This window comes from Anabrus simplex, chromosome 1, assembly GCF_040414725.1.
Source record: "Anabrus simplex isolate iqAnaSimp1 chromosome 1, ASM4041472v1, whole genome shotgun sequence".
NCBI lineage: Eukaryota > Metazoa > Arthropoda > Insecta > Orthoptera > Tettigoniidae > Anabrus > Anabrus simplex.
In genome coordinates this window covers 599839466-599852643 of record NC_090265.1, presented here as the reverse complement: position 1 = coordinate 599852643, position 13178 = coordinate 599839466, and the positions used below count along the sequence as shown (strand labels likewise).

Below are 13178 nucleotides of genomic sequence, written 5' to 3'. Positions count from 1 at the left end.
GCCGGTTGCTCAAGTTAAGGTTAAAGGCATAGTTCCTGACAAAGCTATTAAATGCAAATTCCAAGCGTTTCTTGAGTTAGAAATTGGTGGTGTTAAGTTCCAACATCTGTTTTTGATTTTGACGCAAATGAAATTTGACTTAATTCTTGGATCAGACTTTCTCATTCAACATGGGGGAATCATTGATTATCCCGCTAATAAAATTAAATTTTTTCACGTCGAATCTGTAGGGCTACAGTTGGTTACTTATAATGACGTGAAGAATCCGGAATGTGAGACCCCGATGGACATAGTAGAAGGCAAGATGAGCGAGGCTCCGCCTGTCGAAGAAAGCGTCCACGAAGAGGGGCGACCCGAGGAAGTGGGACCCGTAGAGGACCAGATGGCGTCCATTATCGATGATGAGTTTAACGAGGACCACTACAACTTCACGCTTTACGCCAATGTAGCTGAAAGCCCAGATTACGATGATGATGAAGTAATAAAGGCAATCCAAGAGCTTTTCAAGAAGTTTCCAGATGTATTTTCCGAGAAACCTGGAGTCATAAAGGGTTTCAAGCACCACTTAGATGTTACTGACACATCACCTTATAAGAAACGGCCTTATCCGATACCCATGAAGTACTTGGAAGAAGCACGGGTCATCATTAAACAGATGGAGAATGATGGAATCATATCAAAATGCGTCACACTTTACATTAATCCTCTGGCTATAGTGAGAAGACTGTTGAAGTTTTTGAAATACTTTACTAGGAGATGAGCGAAAGAAAATCGCCCAGCAATTTTCTTTTTCCCGAGCAGGGGGGGAGATGAAACGGTAACGCCCTACGAGCATTCACGTTTCATTCTTTTATTAAGAGGAGCTCGCTAATACCCGGCCGTAAGCATTTAAAACTTGCGCCGAGCGCACAGGCATAGTGGGAACTGCGAGCAAGTTCGCGACTTTCTAGAACACCGGCCAAGGACAAGCGACGTCACGCAGAAGGTTCCTTCGTGTTCCATAGTATTGCTGCATGAACGAAATATAATATCAATATTTCAATAGCGTCACCTTGCAGGCAGGAATAATGAACGCTGCTAGCCGAAATTTCGTGTCAATCGGTGTGAAGATGGCCAAGATAAAAAAAATTCTTGGGGCCCACATGTGTAGCCACGCCCACCGGCCTTCGGCAATATAAGCAAGTCGCCAGCCTGGGGTAAGGCAGAGAGAGAGAGTGTGCGGTATGCAGCGGCAGTGTGCTGAAGGCAGAGAGTGGAGTGAGTCGGCAGTAAGCCGTAAGTTCAGTGAGTGTGTGCAAATAAGCACGTCACGACATAATTCGTCTCTCGGTCCGGCTGTATATTTGAGTTCATTTAAAGACTGTGTGAAAACAGCAGTAGTGTTTCTAGCCAGCCTTGATTTCATTTAAAAACTGTGTTCTCGCATAAACTGTGCCAGCTTTGATTTCATTTAAAGACTGTGTTCTCGCATAAACTGTGCCAGCTTTGAGTTCATTTAAAGACTGTGTGAAAACAGCAGTAGTGTTTCTAGCCAGCCTTGATTTCATTTAATGACTGTGTTCTCGCATAAACTGTGCCAGCTTTGATTTCATTTAAAGACTGTGTGAAAACAGCGGTAGTGTTTCTAGCTAGCCTTGATTTCATTTAAAGACTGTGTGAAAACAGCGGTAGTGTTTCTAGCCAGCCTTGATTTCATTTAAAAACTGTGTTCTCGCACAAACTGTGCCAGCCTTGATCTCATTTAAAGACTGTGTGAAAACAGCGACAGTGTTCCTAGCATAGACTGTGTCGACCTTCATTTCATTTAAAGACTGTGTCTATCCGTTGAACTGTGTTACGACATAATGGAACTTGGACTGTCATTTATTTCAACAAGTGTATTGTGCTGATGGAGTACAGTGCAGAGACTGTACCCGGTAAATTTAATTTTCTTTATGAAGTGCTTAATCGCTGCACCTCGGAAGGTCCTAGATTGTTTTCGTTTATTATTCCAAATTCGATAATTCCTTCCATCTTATCCTCGTGGAACTGTGACTCTAACTTTATCCATGCTGCTAAAGTGCATTCAACATCATTGACTGTGGGAACTATTTCGGCGTGCTTCGCCTTAGAGAAGTGTCACACCAGTGCCCCATGACGTCCAATGTGGAAGATCCACATTTCCCCGTTCCTGCCTCAGGTTCGAGTCTTCAACACTAATACAGAGAAAACACCAACGACGGAAGACAACGCCGACGCCGACCGCAAGACGACGCAGCCGCCGCAGGACAACGTCCTCTCCACGCCGTCAGGAACAACCCCACGATTCAGCTGTAAAAGGTGACATAATTCTTTGCATATCTATTTGAATAAACTGAAGGATCCACTTAATCATGAAATTTTTTTTTCCACTACCCTTCTCTCTCACTCTCTTAGCATGGGCCGTACACGCCTTGTCGTTCCTCATGCTCTCCGATAAACTGAAGTACGGGCGTTCCTGTTACAATATATTGAAACAGGAACGCCCTACGAGCATTCACGTTTCATTCATTTATTAAGAGGAACTCGCTAACACCCGGCCATAAGCATTTAAAACTTGCGCCGAGCGCACAGGCATTGTGGGAACTGCAATGCAAGCTCGCGCTGTTCCAGAACACCGGCCAAGGTCAAGCGACGTCACGCAGAAGGTTCTTTCGTGTTCCATAGCATTGCAGCATGAACGAAATGTGATATCAATATTTCAATAACGTCACCTTGCAGGCAGGAATAATGAACGCTGCTAGCCGAAATTTCATGTCAATCGGTGTAAAGATGGCCAAGATATAAAATTTTCTTGGGGCCCACATGTGTAGCCACGCCCACCGACCTTCGGCAATATAAGCGAATCGCCAGCCTGGGGTAAAGCAGAGAGTGTGCAGTGTGGGCAGTGTGCAGCTGAAGTGTGCCGTAGGCAGAGAGAGTGAGGGGAGTCGACAGTAAGCCGTGAGTTCAGTGTGTGTGTGCAAGTAAGCACGTCGCGATATAATTCGTCACTCGGTCCGGCTGTATACTTGAGTTCAGAAACATTAGTGTTAGAAGCTTTCTCCGTGGGCTTGAACTTTGTACATGAACAAAAACGTAATTTCGTTTTTATCAGTCTGTACGACTGGGCGATTATATTTAGTTTGTGGACTATGAGTGTTTCTAGCATAAACTGTGCCAACCTTGATTTCATTTAAAGACTGTGTGAAAACAGCGATAGTGTTTCTAGCATAAACTGTGCCAACCTTGATTTCATTTAAAGACTGTGTGAAAACAGCGATAGTGTTTCTAGCATAAACTGTGCCAACCTTGATTTCATTTAAAGACTGTGTGAAAACAGCGATAGTGTTTCTGGCATAAACTGTGCCAACCTTGATTTCATTTAAAGACTGTGTCTATCCATTGAACTGTGTTCGTAATAAAACTGTGCCAGCCTTGATTTCATTTAAAGACTGTGTGAAAACAGCGATAGTGTTTCTAGCATAAACTGTGCCAACCTTGATTTCATTTAAAGACTGTGTGAAAACAGCGATAGTGTTTCTAGCATAAACTGTGCCAACCTTGATTTCATTTAAAGACTGTGTGAAAACAGCGATAGTGTTTCTGGCATAAACTGTGCCAACCTTGATTTCATTTAAAGACTGTGTCTATCCATTGAACTGTGTTCGTAATAAAACTGTGCCAGCCTTGATTTCATTTAAAGACTGTGTGAAAACAGCGATAGTGTTTCTAGCATAGACTGTGCCAGCCTGCATTTCATTTAAAGACTGTGTCTATCCATTGAACTGTGTTCGTAATAACTGTGCCGACCTTCATTTCATTTAAAGACTGTGTCTATCCGTTGAACTGTGTTCGTAATAAAATGTGCCAACATTCCCTCTTAAAGACAGTATTAACTTGTGGAATACGGTATCGTGATTTCTTTCCGAGGGACCATGCCAATTCCCATCATAACCTGTTCAGAATCACGTATGATCTTAAGTGCCAGTGATAATCTTCTGAAAATTACGACGTAACAGAACTTGGACTGTCGTTTATTTCAACAAGTGTGTGAATATTGTGCTCATGGTGTACAGTGCAGGGACTGTACCCGGTGAATTTAATTTTCTTTGTGAAGTGCTTAATCACTGCACCTCGGAAGGTCCTAGATTGTTTTCGTTTGTTTATTATTCCAAATACGATAATTCCTTCCATCTTATTCTCGTGGAACTGTGACTCTGACTTTATCCTTGCTGCTAAAGTGCGTTCAACATCATTGACTGTGGGAACTATTTCGGTGTGCTTCGCCTTAGAGAGGTGTCACACCAGAGTCCCATGACGTCCGATGTGGAAGCTCCACATTTCCCCGTTCCTGCCTCAGGTTCGAGTCGCCATCAACACTAATACAGAGAAAACACCAACGACGGAAGACAACGCCGACGCCGACTGCAAGACGACGCAGACGACGCAGACGCCGCAGACGCCGCAGACGCCGCAGGACGACGTCCCCTCCACGCCTTCAAGGACAACCCCACGATTCAGCTGTAAAAGGTGACATAATTCTTTGCATATCTATTGAATAAACTGAAGGATCCACTTAATCATAATTTTTTTCACTACCCTTCTCTCTCACTCTCTTAGCATGGGCCGTACACACTTTGTCGTTTCTCATGCTCTCCGATAAACTGAAGTACTGGCGTTCCCGTTTCAATATATTCTTCCAGAATAGACCTGTGTTGTATAGACATCATATATGATATCTGAAACAAGCATGTCAAACTCATGGCCTACAGGCCGCATGTCGCCTATAACTGATATCTGTGGAGCCCGAACCATCTTTGGAGAAATAAGTGGAATACGACCCATATTCAGAGTATTTGTACCTAAAATGGTTTAAGTGAAATTTTGGATACTGAATGGAACATAAAAAGTTTTATTTCAATTTCATAACCAAAACCATGTTCCTTCCATCAATGACTGACTTATTTATTGGCACAATAAAATAAAAGTATTTTTTTGACATAAGAGAATAAGACACTAGCCTTTTGTTGGATTCAGAACGATTACAATGGTAAATATATAACAAAGTCACTTGTAGGCCTTTTAAATTTGAGAATGCAAGGAAAAGAACAGATTATAATGAATATGAATGACCAAGTTAAAGCATTCAAATGCAATTTATATCGTTGGGAAAAAGCAGAAAATTAAGACTAAATGCACTTTCAGATTTGTGGAGTGTACAAAACCAGTATCAAGTGAACCTGTTTACTATAAAAAATAATAATTCTAAACCCCATTTTGAGATGTTCTGTCCAGCCATTTTCCCGTGATGTGAACACAAACAGGCAGACAGACAAACATTGAGCAGAAACCTACTTTCAGTTTTTGTGCACCTAATCCAAGATGAGAATGAAGGCATCACCAACATAGAACCCCTCCAGCGTGCTGGGTAGGGTGGTGCTGAACAAGCCTTCACCATCATTGTCTGCCCAGAAATGCCTTCTCTCTCACCACTGACTTCCAGTCCCCTCCTCTTCTCTCCACATTGTCTCTCAGTTGGTGTAGCTATCTCTTCTTAGATATTCCCACTGGCATTCTTCTTCAACCGTTCTTTCTAGGCATTCATGTGGTGTTCTCGCTTCACATGTCCATACCATGTTAGTCTTGAAGTCCTTAGTTTATCTTTTATTGAGTCCACTGCCAGTTCTGTTCTGATGTCATCGTTCCTTACATGGTCCTTGCGTGCTTTTTGGTGGGTTGTTCGTAGGAACTTCATTTCAAATGCTTGCAATTTACTAACTTCTCTCTCTTTCATTGTATTCTTTTCTAAACTGTATGTGAGAATGGGGACAAAGTATGACTTATGCAGAGTCATCTTAGTTCTCATAGGCACTTTGTTATTCCAAAGTAGATGTCTTACGAGATTGTAGAAGTTGGAACTGCTAGACACTCTCCTTACTATTTCTTTATCTGCAGTACCCCTGTTGAAAATCACACTCCTGAGGTATTTGAATACCTGTACACACTGAATGCCTTCACCTTCCAGTTTTATGTACCAGCCAGTATCTTTCCTACTCATTTTCTGTGTAACAGATTTATTATGCTAACTTTCATCTGATACTGTTTGAACTTTGCTACCCATTCATCCAGCCTAGTTTGTACCTCTACCTCTGCCTCTCCTCAGAAGGCTACATCGTCAGCAAACACCAATGTGTGTAGTTCTCCATTTCATTCTCCTTTCAGTATTTTAAGAATACTGTCCATGACAGTCATGAATAGCAATGGTAAGTGTGCGCTCTCTTGTTGGACACCCTGTGTGGTATTAAATCACTCTGAATGGCCATCCCCAACATGTACACAGTTGCTACAGTTGTGGTGCAAAATTTGGACCTTTTCTGAAGCACTTCCATATGACTCGTCTAGGCACCCTGTTGTCCAGTTAGGTATTTTCCTCCCTCCCAGTGCTGTTCCATTAACATCCTTCGGGTGAATATCAGGTCTGTTGTTCTTCTATTGGTTCTAAATCCATGTTGTTCTTCTTCCAGGACAGGTGTTTACTGATAAGAATGAAGTATGATGTAAAAATTTGAAAGGTTCAGAAAAAAATTATAATTTTATTTGTATATTGGATATTGTTCTGTAACAAAATATGACAGTTATTTTTAAAATAAGGTCTGATTGGCTGAAGCTGTGTAAATTTCATGCACCTGTAGATCTCAAAAACTGTTTTAGGGCCTTAAAACATGGTTTTCAAAGTTCCTCTGGGACCTCCAAAATTTTATTTCTAGCATCGTGAGGTTTAAACAGACTTTTATGACAAATTAAATACTTTGCCTATATGATACTATACTAATATTACAAAGGGCCTAAATTTAGGGAATGGAGAGGGCTGTCATGACTTCCTGTAGACAGTGTTACCGTCAGGTTCTTAAAAGGCAAGTATACAAAATTTGGTTCAGATTGGTGAAATGGTGTAGATTTATATAAGGAACAGACAGACAGACAGACAGACAGACAGACAGACAGACAGACAGACAGACAGACAGACAGACAGACAGACAGACAGACAGACAGACAGACATTCTGCTTTTTATATATATAGGAATTGTTTTTCAATTTACTACCTTCAATCAATCATCAAAGAACTTGGAAATTTATCAAATATTTACCGTGATAAATTTTTCCAATTCCTTACTCCTCGTCCTATAAATGAATATTTGTCCCAATTCGTCCTCTTGAATTCCAGAGACTTATATGCCTTTTCCTTTATGTTCTTAATACAACCCCTGAATAACTTCATAACCATGTTAAGAGATCTGTAACCTTTCTTTATAACTTTGTTAATGTGATTACCCCAATAAAAATAAAAATAAATAAAATACCTAGGTACTTAGAATGATTACCATCAGGTACTATCACCCCATCAACACAGTAATTAAGACTGAGAGGACTTTTCATGCTGTTTACCATCATACAATTTTCTGCTGTCCATCTCACAATATTGACTAGGTCTTTCTGTAGTCACTCACAATCCTGTAACTTATTTACTACTCTATACAGTATAACATGCTGATTCTCTGTGGTTTAGGCGGCAGCACGCTGGCCTCTCATTGCTGGGTTCCATAGTTCATATCCCGGTCAGTCCATGTGAGATTTATGCTAGACAAAGCAGAAGTGGGACAGGTTTTGCTCAGGGTACTCCAGTTTTTCTCATCATCTTTCATTCCAGCAACACTCTCCAATATAATTCAATCTGTCCGTCATTAATCATTGCCTCAGAGGAGTGCGACAGCCAGCACAATTCCCAATACAGAGAAATATGAGAAGTATGAATAAGTTACTAGGTGAATCAAATATAAACCGGAATTTTTTTACAATTTTACTGAATCCACCAACAAATACACAACAAGCACCTAATTTTTCTACATAGTCTCCCGAATTTGAGATACATTTTTGCCATCAAATAGGCAACTATTTTATGCCGTCCTTGAAAAAAGAAGAAGAATGTGTATGGTACTCAAAAGATGACAAGTCTGGACTGTAAGGAGGATGTTTCAAAGGTCTTCAATGAATTTCCTCCAGTATTCCCTGTGTTACAACAGCAATGTGTGGCTTTGCATTGGCATACATAAGAAGAACATCTCAGACCGGTTGCCAGTGATCTTTGTTGTGATGTGCAGCTTTTGTCTTGACCAAAAGATGGCAGTAATAGGCTGCATTCACTGTCCTTCATTCATGCGGGAAATCCACAAGCAAAATGACTGCCTAGTCCCAAAAAAACAGTTGCAAGCACCTTTCCAGCAGAAAGATGTGTTTTGGCCTTGACTGGGCAAGCTGCACCTCGTTCCCGCCACTCCATGCTTGCTTGTTTTGACTCCGGGGTGTAATAATGAACCCAAGTTTCATCAGAAGTCACAATGCGACGCAAAAAAATCATATCCTTCCTCCTCGTAGCGATTCAGATGCCTCTAACGAACATCCTGGTGGAATTTTTTGTTCCTGGGTGAGGAGACGAGGAACCCACAAGGCTGACAATTTCCGAAGGTCAAATTCATCACTGATGACTTGACCACTTGCAAATGGAGAATTATTATACTCAGAAGGAATCAGAAAAAAATACTTTTTACTAGACACACTTTAAAGAAGCTAACATAAGTCAATGATGCTTTAAGGCTGTTTTTTGTATAACAGCATTGTAAAAGAACTCCAATTACGGGCTAATTTGAAGTATAGCACCATAAATTTCTGGATAAGCCCTTTATTTTCACATTGTCAGTTTAATCAGCCATTTCGTTATTCGATCAAGGGTCCAGTCCCAAGCAGATTGGTTAAGAGGGTATCTACTATGCGTTAAATTTCTTTGAAAGGTATTATATTAAAGAAAAAGAAAGGAATTCACAAGATATCAGTCAATATTATAAAACAATAGTTTTAGATTGAAAGGCACAAAACTTACTTGCAGAAGGTATGAAGACACTCTCTGAGAACTATCCCCTCACCAGCATTACAAAGAGTAAGACATACAGAGCAGTCAAAAGGCTCAACATTAGGAACTAGTTCAGCATTATCAAGGTCTACTAGTTGCATATAATGCTGATTATCTTCACCATTTCTTCTTCCTTGCATGTTAGCCTGAAAAATAAAGTAAACTCCTGCGAATAACTCATCATCATCATCATCATCATCATCATCATCATCATCATCATCATCATCATCATCATCATCATCAATGTCCCACTCCAGTCATCTGGGTGTGGTTTGTGAACAACTATTTACACAAATCAAATGTAACAGAATATCCATTCAACAATCACTGAATTCTCCAGACAGAGGATAGGATTAATTCAGAATACCCAGTTGTCTTAAGAGATTAAGCCGAGTCATAAACATCTTAAAAAATTAAAGCCATTGTAACAGTGCTGATGGCTTGATACACATATTAAATTAAATTATTTAAATGAGAGCTGATATACACTGTTTTAATTTTAATAAGTATTAGGGGATTAATACTACTTTAGTACTAAAGAGAAAATGTACCTTGTAAGGAATAAACTACACTTTTATAGATTATACCGTATTTAGGTGAACAATCCCCGCATATTTAAAAAAAAAATTGAGGCACTAAATTGGGGTGCGGGTTTTACTTGCATCACGCTCCTAGGTCACGTAGTTTTCGATGTTGAGTGTACAGTGTTTTAGACGTGGAGTGTGACAAATTTTTAAGTAATTTAGGAAAGGATTCTAGTAATGCAAGAGACAAAGAATCTTCCAATCTACAGCAAATCAACCCTATTGCAAGTTCAGATTAATTAAATACTTATCACGTAAGAAGGCCTACTTGCTAATTTTCATGAAAGATAAGTTATATTTTATAACAGTGATTATGCATTTTTATAATTTCTAATATGTTCAGGCTAAGTAGTTATATCCGTCATGTTCATATTTGCGCAAAGATCACGTAGAACTCAAGGAGTGATATGAAATGTTTGTTTATGCCTACGTTACTCTTTCACTGGAAGGAATTTTAGTTCATTTCATTTTTCTAAAATTAGGGTGTGGGGATTATTCGGTGGCGGGGATTATTAGCGTAAATACAGTAATAATAATGTTATTGATTTTATGTACCACTAACTACATTTACAGTTTTCAGAGACGTTGAGGTGCCAGAATTTTGTCCTCCAGGAGTTCTTTGACATGCCAGTAAATCTACCAACATAAGGCTGATGTATTCAAGCACCTTCAAATAGCACTGGATTGAGCCGGAATCAAACCCACCAACTCTAGCTCAGAAGGCCAGCGCTCTACTGCCTGACCTACCCAGCCCAGCTCATAAATTATTGGTTAGATATACAATTACAGGGTTTCCCATATAAAAACTGACAACTCGCACGTGGCTGAGCCAAAGCCAACCAGCTGGCTTCCCCCACACCCGCGGCCCATGTGGTCGCAGCTGGTCTGTACTCTTTTTTAAATCTTTAAATCTGCATATACAGTATAAGAAACTAAATTAAACTCTTACCTCTTAGCAAATGCTGGAAATGTCATCCTTCCACAGCTAAACAGGCAGTGTAACAAGTAAACACATTTTGACTGACACGATTTAGCTCGGCCACTGTAATGTTTCTTAATGCAGTTCGTATTTTTCATTAAGTTCCTCCCATGTCAGTGAATTTGTTTGGTACACTTTATCCTGCAGTGTTCTTCTTCTGTTAGCTGAATGAAAAATGGAGTGAGAATGGTATTTCGGTACCGCTCTCCATTTAAAGTATCCTCTTAAGAAATTAGACTATTATGTATGATGCATTCTTAAAAACTTGGCGCCTCTAGTATTGATGGAGGTACAGTCATGTTGGAAAGATAGACTATATTGTGTGATAACAATAGTGATGTTATATTGGACTCATTATTTGAAGATAGTATAATAATATATAATTCTGTGTGGCCCTTGTAAGACAGACCCTATGAAGGGGGTGGGCGGCATCTGCATGCATGTCAAACTTACTGGCCTGTAATTTTCAGCTTTATGTCTATCACCCTTTCCTTTATACACAGGGGCTACTATAGCAACTCTCCATTCATCTGGTATAGCTCCTCCGACCAAACAATAATCAAATAAGTACTTCAGATATGGTACTATATCCCAACCCATTGTCTTTAGTATATCCCCAGAAATCTGATCAATTCCAGCCGCTTTTCTAGTTTTCAATTTTTGTATCTTATTGTAAATGTCATTAATATCATATGTAAATTTTATTACTTCTTTGGCCTTAGTCTCCTCCTCTACCTCAACATTATCCTTGAAACCAACAATCTTTACATACTGCTGACTGAATACTTCTGCCTTTTGAAGATCTTCACATACACACTCCCCTTGTTCATTAATTATTCCTGGAATGTCCTTCTTGGAACCTGTTTCTGCCTTAAAATACCTATACATACCCTTCCATTTTTCACTAAAATTTGTATGACTGCCAATTATGCTTGCCATCATGTTATCTTTAGCTGCCTTCTTTGCTAGATTCAATTTTCTAGTAAATTTAGGAGCATGTTAAGATTCTTGCATCCATCCAAACATTTCCTGGGAACTGTTAGCTAACACGGTGTTAACTCTCACAGAGTCATGATTAGTGAGAATCTAGAAGGCTGTGTCAGAACCATACAGTTTGTGTGCGTGCTTTGATGTGCTTTTGTTTGAATACAGCTGTAACCAAGACGCATGAAGTCAACATTTATTTGAAATTTTTGTCTTGACCGTGAATTTTTTATTGCTCTATAGCCTAATATGAAAAAAAAAAAAAAAAAAAAGGCTGAGAAGAGACTGTGTGATTCAAATTTTTCTTATTTTGGAAGTTATTTCCAAGTATATAGCAAGTGATCTCCCTAGGACCTTTTTAATAGGTGCACCGTTCTGACGTTTTTACAGACCACCCACCTAGCATAACCTACATATGTGTTAGTTTCATAACGTTAATATATATTTGAGTCAAATTATAATGTGAATACCGCAGAACTGTTTATTTAAATGATAAATCTTCATTATTATCAGCACAATTGCATCAATTATATCCCAAGTTCAAATGTTCAGCTTGACTATCACGCAGTATCGTGGGCGAGCAGTGTCCTGATTAGCATGCGAGCTCTAGATTCCGCATGGCACTCTACAGCAACCGAGTGGTAAGACCCGGTGTTACATGATGATGAACGAGCAGCAGAACACGAGAAGTTCAAAATACCATACTCTTACGTCTTGTTCATGATAACATTAAAATAGTTCAATTTTGCAGTTAATGTTTACTTGTCTGATATTATTGTTAATGCTCTGAGGGGAATAAACTGAAATTTGATCATATTAATTTTTTATGTAGTATTTCTCGCCCAACGGCTCATTCTTGCCACCCAGCTGGCGAAAATTTCTGGGGAAAACACTGAATTACCTGTTATAGAAAGTAAGCAAACTAACGGAGCCGTGCTCAAAGCTAAAAGTGGTGCCTGGCAGAAAATTGGTACTAGTGAATTTAATCTATATACTGATGTTAGTCAACGTACGATCAAATAACTGAAACAAACGTATGAAAATTGTCTCTTCCGTTTGTAACTCTTTCTGGAAAAGCCCTATCATATTCCAAATATTCAAGGTACAGAAGTTCTGCATCTAATGCACCTGCCATGTTTTGAGCTGACAGAGAATTTAACTGCTTGAACATGGGCAGTTAAGTTAACTGAGAGTTTAATAGATTGTTAGTCTTAACCAATGTTGATTAAATGCTAATTTGGTTAAGTTAATTGTTAAATTCATTTAACAGGAAGTTAAATGTTAAATGAGGTTGAATAAATCCGACCCAAGAAGTTGACCGACCGACCGACCATCACAGGCTGTGAAATATCATAGAGCCACAGTCAGAAAAGGAACAGTATGGCTTCAGAGATAACAGGTCAACTACAGATCTTATCTTCAGTGCCAGAATGTCATTGGCAAAACATTGGGTGAAAGGCAAGAACTTGATCATCATATTCCTGGGTATTGAAAAGGCACATGGCAGACTCGCTGGAGAGAAGATGCTTGTAAGGAAAGTACAGATGTTAATAATAATAATGATAATAATTGCTACGGAGTTTTCCGTGGTAGTTAGAGGTGAAAGAAGGTGCGGGGGGTGAACAGGTCTCAGGCTACGAAATTAAAGTGAATTTAAAATTTAACA

At 39.5% G+C, this 13178-nt stretch overlaps 1 protein-coding gene across 2 annotated transcripts in view; it reads right to left on the bottom strand.

Annotated features, from left to right (window-relative positions):
- LOC136881282 (microtubule-associated protein futsch) overlaps window positions 1-13178 on the bottom strand; it is a 383949-nt gene that overhangs the window by 37885 nt on the left and 332886 nt on the right. For both annotated transcript variants that reach the window (XM_068225087.1, XM_068225088.1), the window contains one exon: window positions 8936-9111. In XM_068225087.1, the coding sequence (XP_068081188.1) occupies window positions 8936-9111 (176 nt within the window). The remainder of the gene's footprint in view (window positions 1-8935; window positions 9112-13178) is intronic.